Source organism: Neopsephotus bourkii, unplaced genomic scaffold (assembly GCF_033783945.1).
Source record: "Neopsephotus bourkii isolate Nb327-2 ecotype Australia unplaced genomic scaffold, CSIRO-AGI_Nbou_v1 NB_689, whole genome shotgun sequence".
Classification (NCBI taxonomy): Eukaryota; Metazoa; Chordata; class Aves; order Psittaciformes; family Psittacidae; genus Neopsephotus; species Neopsephotus bourkii.
Genome location: NW_026901188.1, coordinates 117,867 through 145,530, shown reverse-complemented (window position 1 = coordinate 145,530; position 27,664 = coordinate 117,867). Strand labels below are relative to the sequence as shown.

At 62.2% G+C, this 27,664-nt stretch overlaps 1 protein-coding gene across 1 annotated transcript; it reads left to right on the top strand.

Moving 5' to 3' along the window:
- Positions 1-8,098: 8,098 nt before the first annotated feature.
- On the top strand, positions 8,099-23,135 carry ANO9 (anoctamin 9). The gene is made up of 24 exons (XM_061353586.1): positions 8,099-8,286; positions 8,718-8,868; positions 9,089-9,205; positions 10,016-10,152; positions 10,430-10,479; positions 11,887-11,945; positions 12,407-12,489; positions 13,918-14,052; positions 14,133-14,229; positions 14,836-14,896; positions 15,759-15,841; positions 16,175-16,279; positions 16,916-17,080; positions 17,150-17,186; positions 18,176-18,287; positions 18,436-18,493; positions 18,746-18,843; positions 18,948-19,117; positions 19,536-19,688; positions 20,137-20,284; positions 21,189-21,308; positions 21,430-21,523; positions 21,957-22,069; positions 23,010-23,135. The coding sequence occupies exons 1-24, from the start codon at positions 8,099-8,101 to the stop codon at positions 23,035-23,037; spliced, it is 2,562 nt and encodes an 853-aa protein (XP_061209570.1). The 3' UTR covers positions 23,038-23,135.
- Positions 23,136-27,664: the final 4,529 nt, after the last annotated feature.

Sequence of the window (27,664 nt, the reverse complement as noted above, 5' to 3'; positions counted from 1 at the left end):
CCTGGCACTGGCGCTGAAGCAGCACCGCAGCGATGTTCACTGGTAAATCCTGCATCTTCTGGCAGAAGCAACCCAAAAGCACCCTTTAAAGTAAATGGCTCCATCCTACACACTCCTTGAATTACTTAGGGGTGAGTGCTCTTCACAGGCTGTTGTGTGGCTTCCAGCTGCTCCAGACTCCGCTTTCCCGTCAGCCCCATCCTGAGGCCGTGGTTTCCCCAGATCCTGCTGCTTTCTGTGATGGACATCGAGCATTTGACCACTTTCTCCTTTGCAAAACTAACGCGAGGGTGCTTTGCTGGCAACGGTTTGTCCGGCAGGGCTGGAGCTGCTTCTCCAGGTACATCCCAGGGCATTGCGCTGCTCCTGTGTCCCCCACCAATTCATGTAACACCTCATCCCCTCCAGCGGGATCTCCGACGTGGAGCAGAGCTTACTTCCCCTGTGTCAGTTTGACCCCATCACCCTTTGTCCCATCGCTACAGGCTGCTGAGTTCCTGATGAAGGGCTCCCCTCCAGCATCCCTGGAGCCCCTTTCCTGCAGGAGCAGGGAGAGAAACACGGCGAGGAGCGGGGCACCGTTCCCGTGCCTGCACTTACCGGCCATGGCCACACGATGGCAGCAGCGCCCCGGGCAGGGAGCGGCGGGTGCGGGCGCAGCGCTGCCCCTGCCAGAGCCTCCCCAAGCAGCTTGCTCATTGCTGCTGCTCCCCAATGGGCTTTTTACGGTCTCCTGGCGAGCAGACTCTACCGGATCAGTCCAGGAGCCTGCCAGGCTCAGCAAGCATCAGTCAGGCTTCAGACGCTGGCTCAGCATCACTGCCTTCTGCTTGAGGCTTCCCTTCCCTCTCCTTGCCCCTTGCAGGCAGGAGTCAAGCCTTACGCTCATCTCTCTCCCAGTGCATTCAGCAGGTTTCCCCAGACACTTGTAGCTGCTTTTGACCGATGCCTTCCAAATGAGGAGGGAAAGACAAAGTAGAAATGTTTCTGTTTTCCCCACCACTTCGTACACTCGCTCACAAACTGAACTGCAAAGTCCTGTGGTGGCCAAGGGCATCTCCAGTGCTGGGCTCCCAGCCAGCTCCTACCTTCACTGGGGCAACAGCATCCCTGAACCTCTGCTCCAAACCAGTTCGTGAGGGACACAAAGGCGGCTCAGGGACACAGCCCCAACAATGGGAGCTGCGGTTTGGTGCTGACAAACATCTGAACCCTCGCTCCTGAAGGGTCAGTCTGCTTTCACACCCCTCTATGCACAGGGGAAGGCAACACCGTTAAACTCTTCTGCAAAGGACAAAGGAAAACCCAAGATGCTGGGAACTGAACAGAGCAAATAAATGTTTTATCACCATCCTACCCCTGGGTGTTGGCACGCAGTGAGCTCTGGGCACCCAGAGGAGGAGCTGCTGTCAGAAGGCATCAGTCAGGAGGGATGCAGATGAACACCACCACGAAATCACATCCCTGCACCCAGCTGGGGTTACTGGGGCAGGAACTGGCACCAGCTCACCCGGTGCAGTCACCACGGCCCAAAGAGGTAGGGGTCTATCAGGCCAATGCAATGCCACAATGGATTAGGTTGGGAACCCACCATGGGTGCAGCAGCAGAGCAGGGCGATACCTTCAATGGTTCCAGCTGCTTACAAAGGGGTTGTGGTTGCAATGGGTGCATCACAGCTCCACGCTTCATGACTAAGCCGATTTCCCACCAGTAAAGTGGAAGATACAACACCTCCCTCCCTGAGCCCGGTTTCCAAGCTGTGTCCTCCGCACCAGTGCCCCAAAGCAGTGATTGCTGAGGCAGCACATTGCGGGGGGGCTGCTTGGGAAGGAAAGCACCAACAGAGGAACCCCATTGGTCTGATTGCTGCCCTAGTGCAGAGGAGATGAATCTTGCCAAGACAGAGCCAGATTCCTCCTAAACAAAGGGAAACACAAACTGTCTGCTCCAGGGTGGGCTCTGTGCCCAAGGAACAAGGGATGGGACAAGAGGAACCGGCCTCAAGCTGCACCAGGGCAGGGTTAGGTGGAGCTGAGGAACAATTCCTGCCCCAGAGGGTGCTCAGGCATTGGAACAGGCTGCCCAGGGCAGGGCTGCAGGCACCGGCCCTGCAAGTGCTCACACCCAGCGGAGACGAGGCCTCGGTGCCATGGGTTGGGGGTGGCCTGGGCTGTGCTGGGGAAGGGTTGGACTGGGTGAGCTGGAAGGGCTTTTCCAATGGAGTTGATTCTATGATCTCTGAAGCACCGTGAGAGATGCTGCAGGGTTCAATACCTGGACACAGCCCCCTGCAGGCACAAACTCACCTTCCCCACTGCCCCACAAAGCCCACGAGCTCTGGGGACCACTGCCCGATGCCCACATTCACCTCCTGGCCCATGCGAGAGGTGCTGGGTCCCCCAGGCTGGCGCTGCAGAGCCGCAGGAGGAAGCAGCAGCACACGGACATCCCACGGCTCACCCCATCCTGCCTCACCCGGCAGCGCCCATGGGGCAAAGGTCTCTGCCGGGACACGAGGAAAGCAGGATCGATGCCTCGAGGCTCTGCTCCATCCCTGGGCACACAGGGATAGGTACCCAGGGCAGGCACACACGTGCTCCCACACCAGGGGTAAAGGCAGTTTCCTGGCCCGGCCAGCCCTGCAGGCCTCCTTTGGGATGCTCAAGGTCTGCCCGCTCCTTCCCCTGCTCCGTTTCCTTACCCACAGCAGGACCCTGGCAAACAGCTTCCTTCATCCCTATTTTAAACTCACAGGCCTGGTTCAGAGCCTGGTCAAGGCCCTTGGCAAAGCCACAGCGGTGCTGGCCCGACGGGGAGCACCCTTCGGGAGGCGCTGCCCTTCCCGATGGAATCGCAGCCGGGTTGCCCTCCAGGGCTGCCTTTACCTAAGAGGACCCCGCAGCAACAGGGACTCCTGCCAGCCGCGGCTTACACACAGCACCTTTCCCTCACCCTTTGTGTAAACAGCCCTGCCCTGCTCCGAGCCACAGACGGCTCCACGTGGACCAAGCCTTTGTGCACAAAGCACCCGGTGGCTGCCCCAGCATCCCAGCGCAAACAGCATCAGGGAAGCAGAGGTCCCCCAGTACCTCCCACCTACCTGCAGTGCCAGCGTGTGGAGGAGCAGGAGGGCTCTGAGGAGCGGAGCGGCCAGAGCACGCTTTGATGCTTCCCTCTCCAGCGGGAGGAGATTCCGGTTCTCGAGGGCTATAAAACGCTTCCAGATGTTCCTGTCATCAACGACACCAGACCCTGAGGCCCCCGTAAAGCTGTTACACGTGGGGACAAACAGCACAGGGCTTCCAGCACGGGCTTTGCCAGCCGCAGAGGTGCGAGGAAGGGCTCCTTGCTCTCTGCTCAGTCCCTCCAGGAAGCCGCATTTCCTCCGAGGTTCACAGGAGGAAACCGAAGCGGTGCGGAGCAAACCGGGCACGGTCCAGGGCAGGCAGGGAGGGAGGGAGGGAGCTGCGCTCAGGTGGAAGAGCCTCGGAGCCGCCTCCTCCCTTACCTGGAGCCCAGGCTCTGCCTCTTGCCCTGGCCCCATCCCATCGGCTCCCGAGGCCGGTGCCGCTCCCCCGTGGCCCGGCCGCCCCCAGGCTCCGCTTCGGTTTCTGCCCCGAGGTTCCCGCACCTCGTCAGGAGCCTTCAGCGCCCGCAGAGCCTCGGGCTCCTCCAGCGCCCCCCGAGCCCGGCGCTGCCCCGGCCGCAGCACGGACGGGGCCCGGGGGGTGGCGGCGGTGCCAGGGCGAGGGGAAGCGGCTCCGCGCGGGGCGGTCCCGGGCTCGGCGCTGCTCGGGCTCGGGCAGCTCCGCGCCTCCTCCTCCTCCTCCTCCTCCTCCTCCTGCTCCCGCCCGGGGCCGGGCACCCGCACCCGCACCCGCAGCCGCAGCCGCACGCGGAAGCCGAATCCCTGCGGGCTCCAGGTGAGAGCCGGGCAGGGAGCGGCGGCTCCGCGGGACCCTGCGGCGCTCCCCGGGGCGGGGAGGGAGGCTCCGCTCGGCCCCGCTCGGCTCCGCTCGGCTCCGCTCGGCCCCGCTCCGCCATGCAGGTAGGACGCGGGACCCGCTCCTCGGGGGGTTCGCAGCAGCCCGGGCACACGGGGCACAGCGCGCTCGGGCTCTGCCGCGCAGCCGCTTTCGGCCCCAGGAGCGCCCTGAGCCCTGCAGAGCCCCCGATCCCCTTCCCTGGAGCGGCCTCATTGCCACCGTCCCGGGGGTACGGGTGCGCGGCGCCAGCTCTGCCACCCCCGGTACACGGGGACCAAGCCCCACACAACCCCCGAGTGCCGCAGGGTCAGCCATGGCCCCGAGTGCTGGCACCAGAGCACAGAGGTGCCAGAGGATGGTTTGCACCGGGACCGGGTCTTTAGCTTGGATGAAACCAGGAAGAGGCGCTTAGAGCTGCGAGGTGACGGCCGCAGAGGCTTCAGGGGCACCTCAAGTAAAGCAAGGGGAGAGCGGAGATGAGGTTTCTTTAGCTTGGAAAGGCAAGGTGAGGGCTTCTCCTGTTCAGAAAGGCAGGGAGGCTCAAGGGTGCGTCAGCTCCTGGGTGCCCGCGTGTGTCAGTGACCCGCTCCATGGGACTGAGGCGTTTCTTGGGAACGATGAGGTAAAGCTGGAAGCGATCACAATGCGCATCCTGAGACAAGAGGGATCTGATCAGCCCGGTGTGGGAGACAGGAACCACCCAAACCCTCCCTGGTCCCCGGTTAGGAAATCAAACAAGGAGAGGAGATGCCACCCAGGTGCACTGCCTGAGTTACTCACTCAGGTGAGTGCATTCCAGCCCAGGAGTGCCTGCCCCCCTTTCCCTCCATCCGATAACCCCCCACAGGGCAGGGGGTACCTGGTCTCTACCATGGGGACAAGGACCCCCTGGTAGAGCAGGGGAGAAGCCTGCTGTGGGACAGGGAAACCCTCTTTAACACTGACATCCCTGCTTCTCCTTGCGCCCGCTGCTTCTCCCGCACCTTTGCACAACACAGCTCCAGCCCCAGGGCAGGAAAGAGGGAAAGGCCCCATCCTCAGTGATAACAGGGATTAGAGTCCAGGGTTTATCCAGCAGCTCCAAGCAGGGGTGGCCCTGCCTGCACATTGAACCAACCCGCCTGCCCTGTGCTGTGGAGTGAAGCCATCACCAGGCAGGGTCCTGATCCCTGGGATGGGAAGTGAATGGATGCGGGGGAATGAGGGACCCCGACCCCTGCTGCTGGATTCAGCTGCCTCCAAGCCACATCCAGCCCCAGAGCAGGCTGGGCTCCTGCACAAGCAGCCACGGCTCAAAGCTGCTTTGCCTTGTGATGAAGCCAACCTGCTCTGATGCTGCTCTCCCATCACCAGGGTCTGCACATCCCCCCTGCACTGATGCAGGGTTTAGCGGTTACCCCTCAGAGCTGGGCACTGGGGGTGGCCTGTGCTAACCAGGAAACAACCCACAGGTTCCTGCCCAATTCCAGCCCTGTGCACCAGGCACTAAATCCCATCACTGTGGGAACACAGAGGGGTGCCAGGTCCTGCTAGCCTGACATCACCTACAGATCTGTACATGGGTGGCCTGAGCAGCATCCCAATGCTTGGGATGGACTCTTCATTAGGGACTGCAGTGACAGGACAAGGGGTAACAGGTTCGAACTGAAACAGGGGAAGTTTAGATTGGATCTAAGGAGGAAATTCTTTCCTGTGAGGGTGCTGAGGCACTGGAATGGGTGCCCAGGGAGGTTGTGAATGCTCCATCCCTGGCAGTGTTCAAGGCCAGGTTGGATGAAGCCTTGGGTGCCATGGTTTAGTGTGAGGTGTCCCTGCCCATGGAAGGGGGTTGGAACTGGATGATCTTAAGCTCCGTTCCAACCCGAACCATTCCTTGATTCTGTGATCCTTGGGGTTTGACTGGAAAATCAGAGTGCACCAGGTCCCTGCTGGGATTAGAAATCAGGGATTGGTACTGCAGGAAGGTGGGGACGCAGGGCAGGAGCTGGCTGCACCAGGTCAGGGACCAGCAGGTTACGGCTGGGAGTGCTGATGGAGGAGGATGCTCTGGGGATGCTCTGCAGGTTCAGCCCCAGTGCCCTCAGGGAAGATCCCGAGGCACAAGCAGGGGCTGGCAGCTCCATCAGGGATGCAGGGATAAGGTTCCAATAGCCCAGCCTGGCTGCACAAAGCCCCATGGCTGGATACATCCCATTGTGAGCCTACCTTGGCAATCCCATCCGCTGCTCCCCAGAAAAGGGATGCACTGGTCAGGATGCTTCAGCTCCGAAGCAGGGAACCGTGCTGTAGATGGTGGAGCTGGGGGTCACCTGAAAGAGAAGCTGATACCAGCAGGCCCATGCACCCCATCTTGAGCTGCTGGGGTCAGCAGCAGCAGGGCAGCGGTGCCGAGGGGACCCCAGTGGCATTAGAACGCATTAGAACACCTTAAAACCCTTGCTCCCAACGGGTGGGTTCCCCCCGCACTGCAGCCCCAGCAGGGAATCCAGGCAGGATGAGGGGACAGGGACCAGTCAGGCAGCAATGGGATAGATCAGCACCAGCATCAGAGCTGCAGCAATGGGGCAGAGCCCAGTGAGGCTCCCATCTGCTCCACTGTGCCCAGATAGGGGCTCGGAGCCAGGGACATGGAGCTGCTGCACCCACCATGGGTTTACCCACCCGGGGAGACCAACCCAAGCCAAAGCCCAAGTACCCCAACCCCAAAACCCGCTTAGGGCTTTGGCAGGGCAGAGGATGCGCTTTAACCCCCCCACTGCCCCCATCCTGACCCAAATCGGGTGCCTTTAGCAGTGGGGAGCTCTGGTTCCTGTTGCACAGCCCCTCTGGGGGAGAGCAGCCCCTTCCGACCTCCTCTCTGCTGTCCCCTGTGGCTCCTTTGCTCCGGGTGACGCCTGGTCCTGGATCCTCATGTGCGGGCACGTTTCAGCCCTCCCCTCATCCCGGGCTCTGCTGCTCCCACGGCCTCGCTCCCCAGCGAAAGCTCTGGAGCCAGATCTTACATCAGGGCACGGTTGCACCAGAGCCTGCAGCCGGATGAACTCGTCTGCCCGGCCCCGGTTCAGGTCACGGCGGCCGCACTGATACCGGGGGTACCCCCTTCCCCTGGCAGCCCCGTGCCCTCCGGAGCAGCCGCGCATCCGTGCGGCCACAGCGGGAGGATTGCAAACCCCGCCCGCACAATGCTGGGTTTAGGGCAGGATCCATTGCCCTGTTCCCAGCATGATCCACGGAGCGTGTCCTTACCAACCCCACTGCAGTCACTGGGATCCGGAGCCTGACGCACTCCTGCACATCCATTGAGGGGCCGGTTGGACCCATCCCCTCTTGCCCAAGTGGCAGCTGTGGTTGCAGAACCGGGCACGATGAGGTCACACCAGGGGAGCCAGGCGCTGAGGACAGGGACAAAGTGGTCCGAAGCTGATGTACCCCAACTCTGGGTGCCCACCGGCCCCGTGCCACCCCAGGGTGCTCAGTGCAGCATCCCTCAGCAGAGGGATGGGAAATCACAGCGGGCACTTTGCTCCGTGCCCCCCCGAGAGGCACCACTGCGGTGCCTGAGCCTGGAGCAGTGAGGGGGAGCATCCGTGTTCACCCCTTTCTCTGGGGCCCGTAGCCCACAGGAGGTGCCCAGGCAGACCAAGCACCAACAGCTCACCCTCCCCGCTGCCCCTTGGCCATAGACAGAGGCATCCATGGCACTTCCCAAGGATTCGTTTCCTCCTGCTCTGCTGCAGCCTGAAGGGTCTGTCCCATTCAGCATCCCTTCATCACAGCTGAGTGTGTGATGTCCCACCATCCCTTCCCCCTCACACCAACACCCCAACAGTGCCCTGGCTGACAGGAGCACCCCGGTAAAGGTCTCTGAAAGCCACTGCAGCAGGGACAGAGGGGCCAAGCGCTGACACTCTTTAGGTACATTGGGGGAAACAAGGAGGAGCAGGGTCCAGAGCACAGGGAGGGTGTCTCCCATTCGGTTCCCTGACAGCCCCAGTAAGACATGTAAGACATGGGACGCGATGAGTCCAAGAGGAGGCTGCGCACTCATCCAGCATCCCTAATACAGAGCTGGATTCGGCTCAGGAGCACCCCACACTGGAGACAGGAGCGTATGGAGAAGGCTCCAGATAATCCTGCTCTCACCCTCCCCGCGGGCACCCGCAGGGCAGCAGCCGGTGGGCCCCCGGCTGATGCTGGGATGCAGTTGCAGCTGCCCAGGCTCTCTTTTGAGGCACCACAGCCTGGTCCCGATGCCCGCAGCAGTCTCTGCTCTGTGCATCCCGATGTCACAGTATCCCAGTATCCCAGTATCCCAGTATCCCAGTATGGTAGAGATTGGAAGGGACCTCAGAAGCTCATCCAGTCCAATCCCCCTGCGGAGCAGGAACACCCAGATAAGGTTACACAGGAACGTGTCCAGGCGGGTTTTGAATGTCTCCAGAGAAGGAGACCCCACAACCTCCCTGGGCAGCCTGGTCCAGTGTTCTGTCACCTCACTGAGAAGGAGTTTAAGTGGAACCTCTTGTGTTCCAGTTTGTACCCATTGCCCCTTGTCCTATCATTGTTTGCCACTGAGAAGAGCCTGGCTCCATCCTCGGGACACTCCCCCTTTATATATTTATATACACTAATAAGGTCACCCCTCAGTCTCCTCTTCTCCAAACTATAGAGACCCAGCTCCCTCAGTCTGTCCTCATAAGGGAGATGCTCCACTCCCTTCATCATCTCAGTTGTCCCACACGCATCCGCAGGGAGAGGTTTGCTCCGCACCCGGCCACGGAGCCGGCTGAAGCCCCCGCTGTTTTCTCTCCCCAGGATGAGATCCTGCTGACCCCCTGGAGGGATTTCCCTGTGGAAGATGCGGAATCTGCCCCCTCCCCGGTGAGTTCTGCTCCCTCTGCACCCAGAGCTCAGCACAGCCCAGAGGGGAGAGGGGCAGTGCCAAGGCAGCAGCTGCCTCCCTTTCCCCATCCCCATTCTGCTCATTCCCCATCCTAGGGCACCACAGAGCCATGATCCAGCCCCAAACCCCTGAGAGCCTGGAGCAGGGAGCGCTCTCCTCTTGCCACCGCGTTCATTCCCTGCTGGTTTCTATGGGCAGGATGAAGAGAAGTGGGATTTTGTCCTGGTGAGCGACATCCATGAAGTGGGCAGCGAGAGGGAGATCAAGAGGAAGAAGTTCCTGGATGAGCTGAGCAAGAAGGGGTTCACCATCAAGGTGAGGAACAGGCACTTGGCACCGCCGTGGTACCCAGGATCCAAGCCTGCTTTGGGCTCCTGCATCCCAGGAGATGGGAGAGACCCAAACCATTGAGCCATCAGTGCTGGGAAATGAACCGCTTGCTCAAGGGGGCCGTGCAGCTCTGCCCCATTCCCTGCTCTGCCCCATTCCCTGCTCTGCCCCATTCCCTGCTCTGCCCCATTCCCTGCTCTGCCCCATTCCCTGCTCTGCCCCATTCCCTGCTCTGCCCCATTCCCTGCTCTGCCCCATCCCTGCTCTGCCCCATTCCCTGCTCTGCCCCATCCCTGCTCTGCCCCATTCCCTGCTCTGCCCCATTCCCTGCTCTGCCCCATTCCCTGCCCTGCCCCATCCCTGCCCTGCCCCATCCCTGCTCTGCCCCATCCCCTGCTCTGCCCCATTCCCTGCTCTGCCCCATCCCCTGCTCTGCCCCATTCCCTGCTCTGCCCCATCCCTGCTCTGCCCCATTCCCTGCTCTGCCCCATCCCTGCTCTGCCCCATCCCAGCTCTGCCCCATTCCCTGCTCTGCCCCATCCCTGCTCTGCCCCATCCCTGCTCTGCCCCATCCCTGCTCTGCCCCATCCCCTGCTCTGCCCCATTCCCTGCTCTGCCCCATCCCTGCTCTGCCCCATTCCCTGCTCTGCCCCATCCCTGCTCTGCCCCATCCCAGCTCTGCCCCATTCCCTGCTCTGCCCCATCCCTGCTCTGCCCCATCCCAGCTCTGCCCCATCCCTGCAGTTTCCTCCCATCCCTGCAGTTTCCTCCCATCCCTTCTCTCCCCCCCATTAGAAAATCGAGGACCAGAAGCTCTTCTATGGAGTCCGTGCCCCGAGGCTCCTCTTCCGGCAGTACCAGTGGCTCCTGAGGAACCCCGACAGCCGCCAGCACAGCCCCGATGCCCACCACGATGTAGCCGTGACCACGAGGTGGGGGCAGAGCTGGATGCTCACCGCCAGCACCCTGTGCTCCCCTCTCCCCACAGCAGCATCCCCCTTCAGCAGGGCCTGGCTTTCCATGCTCCACAAAGGCACCTCCACACCCCACAGCCAAAGCCGCCAGTGCCCAGCAGCCGGATTCCCATTGCTTCCCTGCTTCCTCCCCTGGGTTTCAGTGCCCACCTTCTCCCATCCCTCCCTGGCTTTCCAGGCCCCACAGGTGCCCCTATCCCCAGAGCAGCCTTTAACACACTCCCTCCCTGCTCAGGATACGGATCGTGAACTTCATCCTGCACAACACGGTGACGCCCGAGCTCGGTAAGGGAATGGGGCCGGAGGGATGGTGCTCGGAGGGACCTGCACAAGGCTCCTGCCCCATGGTGGGCACAGGCACTGGGGGGATGCAGAGGGGGGACAAAGCCGGGGCACAGCTCAGACACAGAACTGGTGCTGCATCCGGAGGCTGGGACATGGGGAGTGCAGGACCCAGCTGCAGCCCCTACTCCCTCTGCCCGAGCCCATCACTGCTCCTGGTATCCCCAGGGGAGCTGGTCCCTCCCTGGCACCCCAGCATGAGCACTCAGGGTGCTGGCTCTGAGCATCCTCCCCAGTACAAGCAGGCTCTAGGGATGCTGGCTCTGAGCATCCTCCCCAGTACAAGCAGGCTCTAGGGATGCTGGCTCTGAGCATCCTCCCCAGTACAAGCAGGCTCTAGGGATGCTGGCTCTGAGCATCCACCCCAGTACAAGCAGGCTCTAGGGATGCTGGCTCTGAGCATCCACCCCAGTACAAGCAGGTTCCAGGGATGCTGGCTCTGAGCATGCACCCCAGTACAAGCAGGCTCTAGGGATGCTGGCTCTGAGCATCCTCCCCAGTACAAGCAGGCTCTAGGGATGCTGGCTCTGAGCATCCACCCCAGTACAAGCAGGCTCTAGGGATGCTGGCTCTGAGCATCCACCCCAGTACAAGCAGGCTCTAGGGATGCTGGCTCTGAGCATCCACCCCAGTACAAGCAGGCTCTAGGGATGCTGGCTCTGAGCATCCCAGTACAAGCAGGCTCTAGGGATGCTGGCTCTGAGCATCCACCCCAGTACAAGCAGGCTCTAGGGATGCTGGCTCTGAGCATCCACCCCAGTACAAGCAGGCTCTAGGGATGCTGGCTCTGAGCATCCCCCCAGTACAAGCAGGCTCTAGGGATGCTGGCTCTGAGCATCCACCCCAGTACAAGCAGGCTCTAGGGATGCTGGCTCTGAGCATGCACCCCAGTACAAGCAGGCTCTAGGGATGCTGGCTCTGAGCATCCACCCCAGTACAAGCAGGCTCTAGGGATGCTGGCTCTGAGCATCCACCCCAGTACAAGCAGGCTCTAGGGATGCTGGCTCTGAGCATCCACCCCAGTACAAGCAGGCTCTAGGGATGCTGGCTCTGAGCATCCACCCCAGTACAAGCAGGCTCTCGGGCGCTGTCTCTCTGGCTCTGAGCCCTCCTTGGCTCGCTCCCAGCCCAGCCCCGCCCGTGGCACAGCAGCACATCCGCAGGGATTAGCGCTGATCCCTCTGATCCCAGCCTGCCCCAGGCTCCCCCAGGCTCCCCGTCTGCTGCCCCGAGGCCCGGGGTGCTCCTGCCTGGCAGAGCAGAGCAGAGCAGGGCACAGCAGGGCACAGCAGGGTAGAGCAGAGCGGAGCAGAGCGGACCCCCACTGACCCCCCCCCGCTCTGCCTCCAGAGAAGCTGCAGGACCTGATCAAGAAGAAGGTTTTCGAGGCCGCGTTTCCCCTGCACGAGGTGAGGGCGAGCACACGGTGATGGGGCACGGCCACGGGGGTGCAGGAGCAAGAACGGGAGGGGGGGACCTTTGGGTCAGCCAGGGCTGCATCCGGATGAGGGCACAACAGAGCTCGCAGGGGCAGCCTGGGCATCACAGAGCCATGGAACCAACCGGGCTGGGAAAGCCCTTCCAGCTCATCCAGTCCAACCAGTGACAGCACTGCCCAGGGCCACCCCTAACCCATGGCACCGAGGCCTCGGCTATAGGGTTTGTGAGCACTTGCAGGGCCGGTGCCTGCAGCCCTGCCCTGGGCAGCCTGTTCCAATGCCTGAGCACCCTCTGGGGCAGGAATTGTTCCTCAGCTCCATCTGAACCTGCCCTGGTGCAGCTTGAGGCCGGTTCCTCTTGCCCCATCCCTTGTCCGGGTACCGAGGCTCTCCCCATGTTCCTGTGTCCGACCAAGCTCTCTGCCCCCCAGAAAGGAGAGCTGAGCGAATTCCTGAAGGAGAAATGGGCTCGCTGGAGAGTTCTCTTCTGCCGCCAGCCCATCGAGAAGATCAGGTAAGGCAGCAGCAGGGGCACAGAACCGCCCTCAGCCCAAGGGCCCACCTGAAACCCGGGAGCTTTATGCCCTTTGCCAGGCTCCTGTCTCCCTTCACATCAGTACCTTGAGCCTGGCTCCCCCCTCAAGCACCGGGCTCCTTCTGAAGCCTGAGAGCTCTTTGCCAGGGGCCATCCCTATGGCCCCAGCTCCATCTGCTCCTCCTGCAGCACCACACAGCCCCGCAGACACAAGGCTTTAACGAGCCCCTGTGGTTTCCAACCGCAGTCAAAGGGAAGGTGAGGCGGGAGCAGAGCATCAGAGGCTGAACCTGGGGCCGCGGGCACCGCGTTCACACTGCGGGAGGAGCACGGCTCAAGGGGGAACGGGGCAGAGGCACCCTCGCACCCCGCGCTGTCAAGGGCTGGGCAAGGGAGGGACGGGCTCAGCACCGGCTCTGAGCGCTGGGGGCAGTGAACAGGGGAGGGGAGGCCGAGCCCTCGGGAGCTGCCGCCCTCCTCGCCCATCCCAGCCCGCACCAGAGCTACCGCGGTGCTGCCTCCAGGAGGCAGGGGAAGCATCGCAGGGGGCTGAGCCACCACCCCCCGCAGCCCCCGCACCCCCAGAGCTGCTCTGCAGGCACTGATGGCAGCTTGGGCCCTCCCCATCCCCACCTCCCTGACCTGGCACACACCGCTCCCACAGGCAGCTCCCCTTCCCTCCTGCATGGAGAGGCAGGAGCAGCACCCATGGGACCATATCCCATTCACATCAGTGAGAGCAGCTCCCCTGCGGCACATTAAGGAGGGGGGGGGGGGCAAAAAAGAAAGCAAAAGGGAAAGAAAAAGCCACCAGGAGACCCTCAGCTCTGAAATCCCCTGGGAATGCTGCATAGAATCATAGAATAGTCTGGGTTGGAAAGGACCTAAAGATCATCCAGTTCCAGCCCCCTTGCATCCTGAAGCTCCTCTCCAGCCGGGCTGGCTCTCCCCATCCCAAGCCCCAAGCACAGGCATCACCACACCTGGACCCTCACCCATGGGGCTGTGAGCATCCCATGGGGCCGTGAGCATCACTGGGCTGTGAGCATCCTGTGGGGCCCAGCATCCTATGGGGATGTGAGCAACCCATGAGGCATCCCATAGGGCTGTGAGCATCCCTTGGGGCTCTGAGCATCCCGTGGTGCCCAGCATCCTATGGGGATGTGAGCATCCCATGGGGCATCCCATGGGGCTCTGAGCATCCCATGGGGCTGTGAGCATCCTTCTGGGCTCTGAGCATCCCGCGGTGCCCAGCATCCTATGGGGATGTGAGCATCCCATGGGGCATCCCTTGGGGCTCTGAGCATCCCATAGGGCTGTGAGCATCCCTCGGGGCTCTGAGCATCCCTCGGGGCTCTGAGCATCCCTCGGGGCTCTGAGCATCCCTGGGTGCCGCTGTCCCCGCAGGTGGTACTTCGGGGAGAAGGTAGCCCTGTACTTCGCCTGGCTGGGCTGGTACACGTTCCTGCTGGGCATCGCCGCCGCCGCCGGGCTCCTGGTGTTCGTGGCGGGGATCACGGTGTTCAACTCCAGCCAGGTGAGGTAAGGCCTCGGGAACGCCGGGCGCACCCCGCGGGGCTCGCGTGCCCTCTGCTCCCCTCTGCCCCTTCCTCTCTCTGCAGCAAGGAGATCTGCGAGGCCACGGACACCATCATGTGCCCGCTCTGCGACCAGCAGTGCCCCTTCTGGCGCCTCTCCGACACCTGCACCTACGCCAGGGTACGCGGCCCCTTCCCGAGGCAGCCCCTTCCTTCCCGAGCCAGCCCCTTCCTTCCCGAGGCAGGGAGCCCCTTTCCTTTCCTTTCCTTTCCTTTCCTTTCCTTTCCTTTCCTTTCCTTTCCTTTCCTTTCCTTTCCTTTCCTTTCCTTTCCTTTCCTTTCCTTTCCCCTTCCCCTTCCCCTTCCCCTTCCCCTTCCCCTTCCCCTTCCCCTTCCCCTTCCCCTTTCCCTCTCCTCTCTTCTTTCTCCTTTCTCTTTTCCTTTCCCTTCTTTTTCCTTCCCTTCCATTCCTTTCCCTCCCCGAGCCAGGCTCATGGCACAGGATGGGAAACGCTCCCAGCTTGTGCTGCCCCGAACCACTGGAAACTAAACCCACCCCAACAAACCGACCACAACACATAGGAAACCCCCAGTAACCCCCGTACTGAGGAGGAGGAGCAGGGAGGTCACGGTCCCCATCACCAACAGAGCCCCACCGTCCACCCCCTTCCTGCAGATCACCCTCCTGCAGCATCTCTGCCTGCCCCAAGGGCATCCGGGCGGCGAGAGCCCCCCCCAGCCCCGAGGTGCCCCTGCACCCATCACCACGCTCCCTGCTCCCCTCCAGGTCACCCACATGATCGACAACGAGGGGACAGTCCTGTTCGCCATGTTCATGGCCATCTGGGGTAGGTGTCTGTGACTCGGTGCCAGCAGCAGCAGGAGCAGCCTCATGTGGCCTGGGGGGGGAAAGGGGGCTCCAATGCAGCTTCCCCACGCAGCAGCTTCCCCATCCACTTCCAGGGCCGTTCCAGGCCAGGCAAGGCACAAACCCCCCCCCTCCAGCTCCCCCGCACCCCTTACCTCAAAGCTCTGCCCCCTTCCTTCCCCACAGCCCCAGCAGCCCCCTCCTGGCCCTTATAAGGCTCCATGGGCGGGCGCTATGGGGCAGCTGCCGGAGGAGGGGCCAGCAGACCCTCCCCACGCTGCTCCATCAGCTCTCAGCTGCGCTCCGGGCTGGTGTGGTCCCAGCGCCTCATAGAACCAGAGCGGTTGGGGTTGGAAGGGACCCCAGAGAGCATCCATCACCCCCTCAGCTACCCAGCTCCTTTGCTTCACTGCAGCACTGCAGGTGTAGGCACTGGCTCTGCACCTGCACAGCCATGCTCTGTGTGCTGCTGCGGGCTGCTTTACACAGGGGTGAGCTCAGGGAGGTTACTCCCCATGACAAGGGGGTGGAAAGGGGCTTACAGGGGCGCAGCTCAGGCTATGAAGCCTGAACACCACCGTGGCCTGGTCCACTCGAGGGGTATTGTCCATGAACCCAGGCGTGTGTGCTTGGCACCATGCAAAGGGCTCACCGGGTTCATGGCCAGTGCCTGCAGACGCTGGGGCTGGTGACATCTCACCCACCTCCATCCCCATCCCCATCCCCATCCCCACACGGTGCCACGTGTCCAGGTCCCGCTGGGGGGTAACACGATGGCCGCCCCGCAGAGGGGTGACTCCAGAGCCACCCCAGTGTCACCGCGCTCCCTCCTTGCCCCACAGCCACCGTGTTCCTGGAGCTGTGGAAGCGGCAGAGAGCCAGAGTGGTCACCGACTGGGAGCTGTACCGCTGGGATGAGGAGGAGGTGAGGATGCTCCAGCTGGGGCTATGGCAAAGCCCCATCCCAGGGACCCCTTTGCACAGCTCCATCCCCTGTAGATGTGAGCATCCAATGGAGACACAAACAGCAAAGCCAACATCAGGCAGCCCTGGCAGAGGGAGCCCTGCAGGGGGCTGAGCAGACGGCAGCCCCATCCCCACACAAGGGCTTGAACTCACCCAGTTCTGGCCTCACTGCCTGGGCTGGGCGCCCGCTGCCCACCCCTGTCCTCATCCCACAGCCACCCCTGCACATCCCAGCTCCTGGCTCTGCTCTGTGGGCTCCATCCCCATGCTCTGTCCTGGCTCTGTGTTGCAGGAGGAGCTGGCCCTGGAGCTCATCAATAACCTGCAGCACGAGCCCCGGCAGTACCAGCACTCCTACTTGCGCAGCACCATCATCCTCCTCCTGGTTCTGGTGATGGTACGTGCCAGGGCACAGCGGACCTGGCTTTAGGGCACGGGGGCTTTCCTCCTTCCCTCCCCACTCTGCCGCAAGAGCAGCACCTCACAGTGCCCTATGGCTGGCCCTGGCACAGGGTGCCCAGAGGAGCTGTGGCTGCCCCATCCCTGGCAGTGCTCAAGGCCAGGCTGGACACAGGGGCTTGGAGCAAGCTGCTCCAGTGGGAGGGGTTGGGGTTGGAGCTGGAGGAGCTTTCAGGTCCCTTCCAACACAAACCATTTCATGATATAGGTACAATTTGAGGCCATGTCCAGACGAGCTCTGTGAAGGGGGAAACCAGGGTTGAAGGGCTGGTGATGCTCAGGGGGCTGATGGAGCTCAGGCCCTGGTGGTGCTCATGGGGCTGGTGGAGCTCAGACACTGGTGATGCTCAGGGGGCTGATGGGGCTCAGGGGGCTGGTGATGCTCAGGGGGTTGATGGAGCTCAGGGGGCTGATGGAGCTCAGACGCTGGTGATGCTCAGGGGGCTGATGGAGCTCAGGGGGCTGATGGAGCTCAGACGCTGGTGATGCTCAGGGGGCTGATGGAGCTCAGGGGGCTGGTGGGGCTCAGACACTGGTGGTGCCCGCTGGGCTGGCACACGTTCTGTCTGCACAGATCGCGGTGCTGGTCGGCATCGCGCACGCCCTCGTCATCTACCGGGTGGTGGCAACGGCGCTGTTCACGCAGAGCAGCTCCGAGTTCCTGCGCGAGCAGGCCAACACGGTGGCCGTGGTGACGGGGGCCGTGCTGCACTACGTCACCATCGTCATCATGAGCAAGGTGCGGAGCGGGACGCGGGCAGGGCGCTGCTCCCCGCTCTTCCACCATCAACACTCCCGTGTCCCGCAGGTCAACAGGCACGTGGCGCTCTTCCTCTGTGACCTGGGTAAGGCTCCACAGCATCCCTCGGGCCCCGCATGCAGCCAGGGTCCTGTGCGCTTCTCTTCCTCCATCCCAAAGCATCCCCTGGGCACCCATCTGGGGCCAGCAGCCCATGTGCTGCAGGGGACTGTCCTATGGCCACATCATGCTAACACTAACCCTAACCTTAACGCATGGCCACATTGTGCTGATCCTAACCCTAACCGATGGCCACATTGTGCTAACCCTAACCCTAACCCTAACCCATGGCCACGTTGCGCTAACCCTAACCCTAACCCTAACCCATGGCCACATTGTACTAACCCTAATCCTAACCCTAACCCATGGCCACATCGTGTCAACCCAAACCCTAACCCTAATCCTAACCCATGGCCACATTGTGCTAACCCTAACCCTAACTCTAACCCATGGCCACATTGTGCTCACCCTAACCCTAACCCTAACCCTAACCCTAACCCATGGCCACATTGTGTCAACCCTAACCCTAACCCTAACCCATACCCACACTGTGCTAACCCTAATCCTAATCCTAACCCATGCCCACATTGTGCTAACCCTAACCCTAACCCTAACCCATGGCCACATTCTGCTAACCCTAACCCTAACCCTAACCCATGGCCACATTGTGCTAACCCTAACCCTAACCCTAACCCATGGCCACATTGTGCTAACCCTAACCCTAACCCTAACCCATGGCCACATTGTGCTAACCCTAACCCTAACCCTAACCCATGGCCACATGGGGCCAAGAGCCAGCAGGAGCAGAAGCCACCGCTGCTGCAGGAGCGCTCCATGCGGTGCCCTCCAAGCTGAGGGCCCCTTCTCCCCCAGTCATGGCCCGATGGAGCCGGGCTCAGCTCCCCCACAGGGCTCGGCTGAAGGGCAGGGAAGGCTCCACACGGGGCTCAAAGAGCTTTGTGGCACCCATGGGGCAGCCAGGACAAGGTCCCCCCACGCTGTGACCAAGTCCCTTCGCTTTGCTCCCTAACGCAGAGAAACCCCGGAGCTTCTCCCAGCGGGAGAGCACCTTCACCGTGAAGATCTTCACCTTCCAGTTCTTCACCAACTTCTCCTCGCTCATCTACATCGCCTTCTTCCTGGGGCGGTGAGTGCGGCCGGCGCTGCAGAGGACCCCATGGCGGACCTCAGAAGGGCCAGAGCGGGCATGGGGGTGCGGGCAGCCCCTCATGTCTCCATCGGGGCCCAGGGATGATGTCCCCATCAACAGACGTTGCTGTTCCTTCCTTGCCCAGGATCAACGGGCACCCAGGGAACTACGTGCGCATCGCTGGCAAGTGGAGGCTGGAGGAGGTGATGCTCTGAGCCTCAGCACAGCTCCTGCCCCACTGCCCTGCGAGGCTATGGGGAGCTCGGCTCCTGCCCTGGCCGGAGCCCGCAGACACAGCCCCTCTCCTCTCCTCTCCTCTCCTCTCCTCTCCTCTCCTCTCCTCTCCTCTCCTCTCCTCTCCTCTCCTCTCCTCTCCCTCTCCTCTCCCTCTTCCCCTCTCCCCTCTCCCTCCTCCCTCTCCCTCTCCCTCCTCTCCTCTCCTCTCCCCTTCTCAGTGCCACCCCAGCGGCTGCATCACCGACCTCTTCATCCAGATGGCCATCATCATGCTGCTCAAGCAGACCATCAGCAACGTGATGGAGTACCTGAACCCGTGAGCCCATGCACTGCTCCCTGTGCTCCCCCCTGCAGTAACGCTGCCTCCTGCCCCTGCAGCCCCGCCGTGCTGCAGGCAGCACAGAGCTCTCCCCCTTGCAGCTGGATACGGCACCGGCTACGCAGGAAGCGGCTGCGGCGCCCCAAGAGGAGGAGGCTGATGTTAGGGGAGGAAGAGGAGGCCGAGGACCCCTGCAAGAGGCAGTGGCTGAGCAACTACGAGCTCAACGAGGTCAACATCTTCAGCCTGTTTGATGAGTTCCTGGAGATGGGTACGTGGAGCAGGGGCTCCAGGAGGAGGGGTGTGGGTGCAGAGCCACATCCCCCCCTTGCCTGAGAGAGCCTGGTGATGAGGAGCCCCAGCATAGACAAGGGAGAGCTCCGAGATGAGCTCCATCCATTGGCTCACCAAGATCATCCCCACAAGAGAGCAGGCAATGGCCTGGCCTTGGACCCTGCTCTCCTGCAGTGCCAGGGGAGTGGCTGTGAGCCCAAGCTCAAGCTGTGCTCTGTGGGACCCCCCCAGATCCCCCTCTCCAACAGCCCTGCGGGAGGTGGGGTCCGCAGCACAGGTCTATATCCCCATTTCACCCCTGCAAAGCCCCTCTGGCCCAAGCCGCCAGGCAGGACAAACCCTATGGGATGTCTCTGGTGTGGTGGCTGCCCACCAGCACCCATTGCCCCTCACAGTGATCCAGTACAGCTTCACCACCATCTTCGTCGCCGCCTTCCCCCTCGCCCCGCTGCTGGCCTTCTGCAACAACCTCCTCGAGATCCACCTGGACGCCATCAAGATGATGCGGCTGCACCGGCGCATGGTGCCCAGGAAGGCCAACGACATCGGTGAGGCAGGGCACAAGGAGCCCCCTCCTTCCTGCACCACTGCTGGTGCCAATGGTGCCAGGGCAAAGCCTTTTCCCCAGCATGAGGCCCCGGAGCATCCCTTGGCCAGGGACTGGCACCACTCAGAACCACACAATCCCAGCCTGGGTTGGGTGCAAGGGACCTTAAAGCTCCTCCAGCTCCAATCCCAACCCCTTCCACTGGAGCAGCTTGCTCCAAGCCCCTGTGTCCAACCTGGCCTTGAGCACTGCCAGGGATGGGGCAGCCACAGCTTCCCTGGGCACCCTGTGCCAGCGCCTCAGCACCCTCACAGGAAGAGCTTCTGCCTTATCCCCAACCTGAACCTCCCCTGTTTCAGTCTGAACCCATCTCCCCTTGCCCTCCCCCTGCAGACCTTGAACAGGGGCTGAGCTCTCCCAGGGCCTCGCTGAGCGCTCCTCTCCCGCAGGAATCTGGCTGCTGGTCCTGGAGGCCATCGGCATCCTGGCTGTCATCGGGAACGGGCTGGTGATCGCCATCACCTCCGACTTCATCCCCGTGCTGGTCTACAAGTACACCTACAGCCCCTGCGTGACCGAGAACAGCACTGGCATGGAGTGAGTGCTGTCCATCAGCCCTGCCTGCAGCATCCCTGCCTGCTGCAGCCCTGCCTGCTGCGGCCCTGCCTGCTGCAGCCCTGCCTGCTGCAGCCCTGCCTGCAGCGTCCCTGCCTGCTGCGGCCCTGCCTGCTGCATCCCTGCCTGCAGCAACCCTGCCTGCAGCAACCCTGCCTGCTGCGGCCCTGCCTGCTGCATCCCTGCCTGCTGCATCCCTGCCTGCTGCATCCCTGCCTGCTGCGGCCCTGCCTGCTGCAGCCCTGCCTGCTGCAGCCCTGCCTGCTGCGGCCCTGCCTGCTGCATCCCTGCCTGCAGCATCCCTGCCTGCTGCATCCCTGCCTGCTGCATCCCTGCCTGCAGCATCCCTGCCTCCCTCAGTGCCACCAACACAGGGGTAGGAGGCACTTGAGCCTTTCCCCACACCAGGATGGGGGGAAAGGGAGCAGGGGAGGGTTTCCCTGATGGCACCTTCCTCAGCATCCCAACCAGCCCCTTGCTCACAGCATCCCTCTGGTGGGTGAACTGGGAAGAGCACCACGTAAGGACTGGGTGCCTGCATGTGCCCTCTCCTACCCTCTCCTCTGTCCTCCAAGCCTTTACTCACTGGCCAAGGCCACCACACTGGACAGAAGCCTCAGAGCCATTGATTTCCCCGGGCTTCGTGAAAACGGGCAGCCAAGGAGGGGAGGGGGAGCCCCAGATGGGTGCTGGCTCCCCCAGAGCGGGAGGCTACAACCTGTGCTCAACCACACTACCAGCCACCCGAGAACCCCCACAGCAGGGAGCCCACAGAGAGGAGAGCTGCAGCCAGACAGGCTCTGCAGCACTCAGAGAGCCCTGGGTGCTGGAGAAGACCCAGAGGCTGTGGGTTGGGGCTCACCACAGCCCCCGTGTCCCCCCACAGCTGCTCCACCGGTTACATCAACCACAGCCTGTCCACCTTCCGCGTCCAGGACTTCGAGCTCTACTCGAAGCTGCCCCCGATGCCACCAGGCTTTGTCAGCACCAACATCACAGAGTGCAGGTAACTGCAGCCCAGCGCCATTCCCGAGCCCCTCACCGGGGCACCCAGCCTGGAGCCGGGAACAGGGCTGCCATGGGGGAACCGAGGCAGGGTGCAGGGCACCCACGGGGCTGTGCTGCAGGTACCGGGACTACCGGCACGCCGATGACTACAGCTACACGGTGCAGTTCTGGCACATCTTCGCGGCCCGGCTCGCCTTCCTCATCCTCTTTGAGGTGAGCACCCGGGGGGGAGGCTGGGGTGAATGGGAGGATGGTGACAGGGGATGGGGATGGGGATGGGGAGCTCCTCAGTGCCCCTTGCTCTGTGCAGCATGGGGCTGGGCCCATGGAGCTCCTCAGTGCTCCTTGCTCTGTGCAGCATGGGGCTGGGCCCATGGAGCTCCTCAGTGCCCCTTGCTCTGTGCAGCATGGGGCTGGGCCCGGGGAGCTCCTCAGTGCCCCTTGCTCTGTGCAGCATGGGGCTGGGCCCATGGAGCTCCTCAGTGCCCCTTGCTCTGTGCAGCATGGGGCTGGGCCCATGGAGCTCCTCAGTGCCCCTTGCTCTGTGCAGCATGGGGCTGGGCCCATGGAGCTCCTCAGTGCCCCTTGCTCTGCGCAGCATGGGGCTGGGCCCATGGAGCTCCTCAGTGCCCCTTGCTCTGCGCAGCACGTGGCTCTGTGCGTGAAGCTCATTGCAGCCTGGTACATCCCCGACGTCCCCCTCTCCGTCAAGAACACGTTCCTGGGCAGGAAACACAGCGACCTCCGCAAGGAGCTCAGGTGGGTGATGCCCACGGTGCACACAGGGCCCAGCCTCCAGCAGGAGGTCAGCTCCAGAGCCCCACAGCAGGGGGTCACTCACCTCAGGGGCACGGTGGGGCAGCTCCATCACCATCAGGGTGGCTTCTCCCCAGCTCCCAGCCCAGCCTCAGCTACAGAACAGGCTCTTTTTAAGATGAGGTGCATTACTCACAGGTGAGAATCCATCTCCGTGCCCGTGGCTCCACTCACCAGCTCAGTTGCCTGGTTTTAGGCACTCAAGGCCAGTGAAATGTGACTCTGCTGCCACCGTTTTTAGTAACCACTGCCATAAAATAACTTTCCAGCAATGGATGTGAACAGTTGCTAAAATTATCAGTCAGTAACAGAGATGCTGGGGTAAGGGTTGGACCAGATGATCTTAAAGGTCTTTTCCAACCTGGTTGATACTATGATTCTATGAGCTCATGGCTGATAGCCAGCACGGAAAAAGCCATGAAATGAGTCCTATGATAAGTGCTCACCATTTAATGCTCACCAGAGGAAGGGGCTGCTTCATTTGGGCTTTTCCTTCAGAAAAAGGGAAGCTCGAAGTTAAAACAAGACAGAATTTTGCCCAAATTTTCCATTTAAACTTTAAAAACCCCACGTGAAGCCCTTCAGTTGGAAACAGAACTGATGCAGCCGAGAGCCACAGGCTGGGCCGCCCTGGTGCTGCTGTCCCCCCCTGCTCATGGTCACCAGGTCCCTGCTACCACCACCAAGGGCAGGCACAAGCAGAGCTGAGTGCTCAGGGAGCACCAGGCTCCCACTGTTCAGCCTTCAGTCCCTGGTTCCCCTTGCTGCAGGCATTTCCCACAAGCAGGCGGGTCACTCCTTCTCCATTTATTCTGGGCAAACAGCCTGTTCCCACAACCCCCATTGCTTCCCAGTCCACAACAACTCCCTCCTTTCCCCCCAGCATGATGGAGTACTCCACCGAGGTGTAGCCTCTGCTCCCTGAGGAGAAACGCGGACGGAGCCCCCTCCTGGCCAGGCAGCGCCGTGGGTGCGGAGGAGCCACCGCAGCAGCACAATGGGCCGTGCGTCCCGGTGGACCTGAGCTGGGAAGGGACAATGTGATGGGGACTTGGCAGGAGCAGGATGATTTCTGCCTCCACAAGGAGGAAGGCACTCGTGGCAGAGCCAGGAAGCTGGGACCATCCACGGGGCAGCATCTGGCAGCTGCCAGCGAGTGCTGTTGGGCTTCCTCATCGACACTGCCCCAACGTGCGGCACAGGAAGGGCATTTACCTGGCTCCACGCTCCCTCTCCAGCTCTTCTTTTGCACTTTGGACCCTGTTTTCTCTGCCTCCGGTGCCCTCTGGCTCTTGCACCCCCGAGACACTCGAGTCCTTCCTCCTTCACCACAGCCAGCACCATGCTCCTCTCGGCAGGGCCGCCACGAGGCTGCAGCTCCAACCCCTGGTTTCCTGGATGCTGGAAAACCAGAGCTGTTCCCCTGACTGAGCTCTGCTCCGGGCTCAGCCGAGCCCCTGCGCCTGCCCCAAGCACCCCACAGCTGCTCCTGGCTCCACGACCACGACCAAAGCAGGAAATAAAGCTAACACCCATGTGGAGACAGCAGCCAGGGCTTCGGCTGTGCTCACACTGGGCCCATCCCACCCCCCTCTGCCACCCACAGAAACCACCCCCAAAACTGCTTCTGTCTTCATGGGGACAATCAAAGATGCTGGAGCTGAAGCTTCCCAGGGCTACCCATAGCTGTGGGTGACCCCATAGTGTGGGTGCTGCCTGGGCAGAGGCTTAAGAGAAGTTGGTGCTGTGGCCATGCACAGTGGGAAACCGCTTGTTGAATGTGTGGGGTGACAGAAACACCGAGCTGCACAGGCAGGGCTTTTGAGGGCTCTCCTGCTCCAAACCACGACCTGCCAGCCTGAGCCCAACAGCACTGCTGTCTGCAGCAGGGAGCAGGGGTTAGAGCCAGGCTGGACCCGTGGCACAGCAGCACTGCAGCCTGTCTCACCCATGTGCATTCCCAGCCTCCAGCCTTGCTCTCTGCCAGCTCTGCCTTCAGCAACTCACTTCCTGACTCCAGGCACCTGTGCTTAAGGAACAAAGTCTCTGCTTACTGCTGCCCAGGAATGATAAAAGAGCTGCCCAGGAACGATAACGTGCCCTCAGATATGTGACTTCACTCGTTGTGAGCCCAGGAACAGCCCTTTGATGCACATAAGATTGCCCTCCCCTCAGGTCAGGCCTGCACAGCCTCACTACACTGGGTTTGCAAGCGTCTGGGGGAAAAGCTTTCCTCTTAAATGTCCCTAATTCCAGTTTAAGGGGAAGCAGCAGCACGGGCTGGGTAACCCCAGCTCCATTTCCAGGTGCCTTACGGTCCTTGTAAACTGGAGGACAAATCCACTGAAGCCTCTCAAAGCTTTAGTCTTCTTTCTTAACCAGAACTGGAAACCGTAATTGGTTTTTAACCCCGAGCTCCACCCCTCCATCCCCTCCTCTATAAAACGCCAAGAGGTGCCTGCTGTGCCAGAGGGGAATACTGGGATAAACTGAATGAAACGTGGGTGCCACAGTGTGGCTCTGTGTGCGTGTGCACACGTAACAGCAGTGACATCCACCTGCGAGCTCAGGAAGACACAGACAAGCAAACATCAGCACCAGAGGTCAGGAACAAGCACTCCATTAGGGCTGATTTGCCTTGTCCTGTAATTAAGAGTCCTCAGCAGCCCCAAGAGAGGAGCAGGGATTGTGACTCAGGGTCATCACTACGCAGCTCCTCATCCTGCAGCAGTATTCTCATCTGTGGGACTTGGAAGCAAACCCTGGCTTCGTATCAGTGGCCCTGGAACACAGTCACCTGGCAGCTCTAAAGAGCTTCCATGTCATTAGCTTCAAGCTGTCACATGCATCAGGACCTGGCTGTTAGTGAGCTCACGCTGTGATTCTCACCCAGGGAGCTCAGAGGGAGCATCCTGTGCTGCAGCAATGCAGGAGGTGGCAGGACAGGGGCTGCAGGACACAGCCTCAGCTCAGGAGGGTTCAATGCAGGGTTCAGGTGCAGAGCTGGGACTCTCCTCGTGGCTCTCCCAGCAGTGACGTGCCTGAGAACTGCAGAGAAAGGCACCGGCGTTAGCTTGGCCTCAAACCTTCACTCCCAAGGGCATGGAAACCTGCTTGGGATGTGACAGGGAACTGACCCCAGCCCCGCTCCCAGCCCTCATTTCAGTCCTGCCACCAAAACCACCCCCACTCCTCGACTGTAACTCACCCACACGAGGAGCTCTCATGGACAAGCACGGCCCCACCAGCTCCCACTCTGCTGCCAAACCCTCTCCTCCGCAGGGCTTGGGCTTGCTCCTTGTGATGATCCCACAGACCCGCTTACACCGCTCCTGCAGCCTGACCTGCGGACACCCGAGCGGCCCTGGCCACGCAGGCGGCTCCTGGCTGGGGGCACGGACGAAGGGGCCATTCCCACAGCACCAGCGCTCCAACGGGATGCTCCCAGTACCCTGCCCCCAGACAAGGCCAACAGCACCCATGTCCCACACAAGCCCCAGCAAGGCCTGGGCACCGGGGGCGTTTTGCCAAGTGAACGGGCCCGCAGACCTACCTGTAACCCGCACCTCTGTACCCGCATATAGACACGTTCACTTCACCAGGGCAGCGGGCCCCATCCAGACTCGCCTCCACCCCAGCACGGAAGCCTCCCCCCGGTGATGGGGGGGACCCCGGAGCCGCACTGCCCCCACCACCGCCGTTATCCAGCCCCACGGTCCCCGTTACACCCCTCAGATCGCCGCCATGTTGGCTTGGCGCGGGGCACGCTGGGAGCGGTAGTGCCGCGGCTGCAGCCACAGAGGGCGCTCAGAGGAGGCGGGACTACAACTCCCAGCGTGCACCGCGCGGGCGCGCTTCCGGCGGGCTGTTGCCGTGCAACCATCGCATTGGCGGCGGCGCGGGGTGGGCGGAAGTGGCCATGGGCGATGGGACCCGGGCAGTCAGGGCACGGGTGGGAGCGGGCTCCAGCTCCTCCTTCCCGGAATCACCGCTGCTCCGGAGCGTTCATTCCCTTCCCTGTGCACAGCGGAGGCAGAACCGCTGTGGCCCGCGTTAGGGCGGGGGAAGGCCGCAGGGGCCCCTCCCGCGGCTGCTCCCGCACCGCAGCCTCCGGGGGAGCTGAGGAAGCTGCTGGGAGCCCAAACCATCCCCGCCGCCTCCTCCCGCTGCATCTGGGGCCTCCCGGGGGGAGAAGAGCCCCTGTTCTGGGCCCAGAGACGGGGGCGGCACGGCCGTGGGGCACGGCTGTGGGGCACGGCTGTGGGGGCACGGCTGTGGGGCACGTTGGTGTTTCCTTCACCAGCGGAGGCTGCTGTTGTGCCGTTGCTATGCACAAAGCCCGTGCAGCCCGTGCAGTCTGTGTCTGGGGCGTGCAAAGGCTCCCAACACAGAATCCCAGATCCCCAGCCTGCTCTGTGCTGGAAGGGAGCTTAAAGCTCCTCCAGCTCCAACCCCTGCCAGGGCAGGGACCCCTTCCACTGGAGCAGCTTGCTCCAAGCCCCTGTGTCCAACCTGGCCTTGAGCACTGCCAGGGATGGGGCAGCCACAGCTTCTCTGGGCACCCTGTGCCAGCGCCTCAGCACCCTCACAGGGAAGAGCTTCTGCCTAAGAGCTCAGCTCAGTCTCCCCTCGGGCAGGTTCAAGCCATTCCCCTTGGCCTGTCCCTACAGGCCCTTGTCCCAAGCCCCTCTCCAGGTTCCCTGCAGCCCCTTTAGGCACTGGAGCTGCTCTCAGGTCGCCCCTTCCCGCAGCAGAGGGGCAGGATCCCCTCCCGTAGCTGCCGCTCACGCTCTGGGGGTGCAGGCAGCACAGGGGGGGCTCTGCGCTCAAGCGCTCACTGAAGCCAGGTCATGGGGAGCTGCTCCTCACCCAACAGCCCAAGTCCTTCTCCTCAGGGCTGCTCCCATCTCGGTTATCATCACCAGTGATCACGGCCTCTTGGCTGGCTCCAGTTCCCCACGATCAGAGCAGCCCCAGCCCTGCTTTCACCTGTCCAAGAGGCTTTTAACACCACCAAGGAGAAGGAAGGAAGCAGAAGCCCTCAGTATCCCCATGGGCCCCGCCTTTCCCCCTCCCTCCATCAGTAACTCACCCTCATGAAGCCAGAGAGCACCGAGCTTGCAGTGCTCAGAATCCAGAGCCCCAGACACCGGCTCTGCCCCCGGCTCTCCCCGTGTCAGACGCCTTCACCCCCGCACACTCCGCTACAACCCGCGGCTGCAGATCCGGTGTTACCGGTGCTGGCGGTGCCGGCTGCGGGCTCCCTCTTGCCCCAGCACCCCCCTGAGCTCGCTGGGAGCACTGCGGGATCCCGGGTGCGCTCCTTCCCCCTCCCTGCTCCCTCTTTCCGCCTCCCCTGCAGCCGAGCCGGGCCGCGATCACCGCAGGTTCAGGTGAGCCGGAGGTGGAGCAGGGGAGGAGGGACCGAGCCCCGCCGCAGCCCTGCCATTGGGGCCAGCGCGGGGCACGGGGCAGGGGCTGGCACGGGGAGCACATAAAGCGATCCCAAAGGAGAGGAACGAGAAAGGAGCCAGCAGG

What these genes read in the sequence shown, in the direction of transcription:
- ANO9 (XM_061353586.1), top strand. Translation starts at nt 8,099, where the DNA reads ATGGAGAAGGCTCCAGATAATCCTGCTCTCACCCTCCCCGCGGGCACC. An exon ending in CGGAATCTGCCCCCTCCCCG is followed by an intron (nt 8,869 to 9,088) that starts GTGAGTTCTGCT and finishes TTCTATGGGCAG; the next exon opens with GATGAAGAGAAGTGGGATTT. An exon ending in AGAAGGGGTTCACCATCAAG is followed by an intron (nt 9,206 to 10,015) that starts GTGAGGAACAGG and finishes CCCCCCCATTAG; the next exon opens with AAAATCGAGGACCAGAAGCT.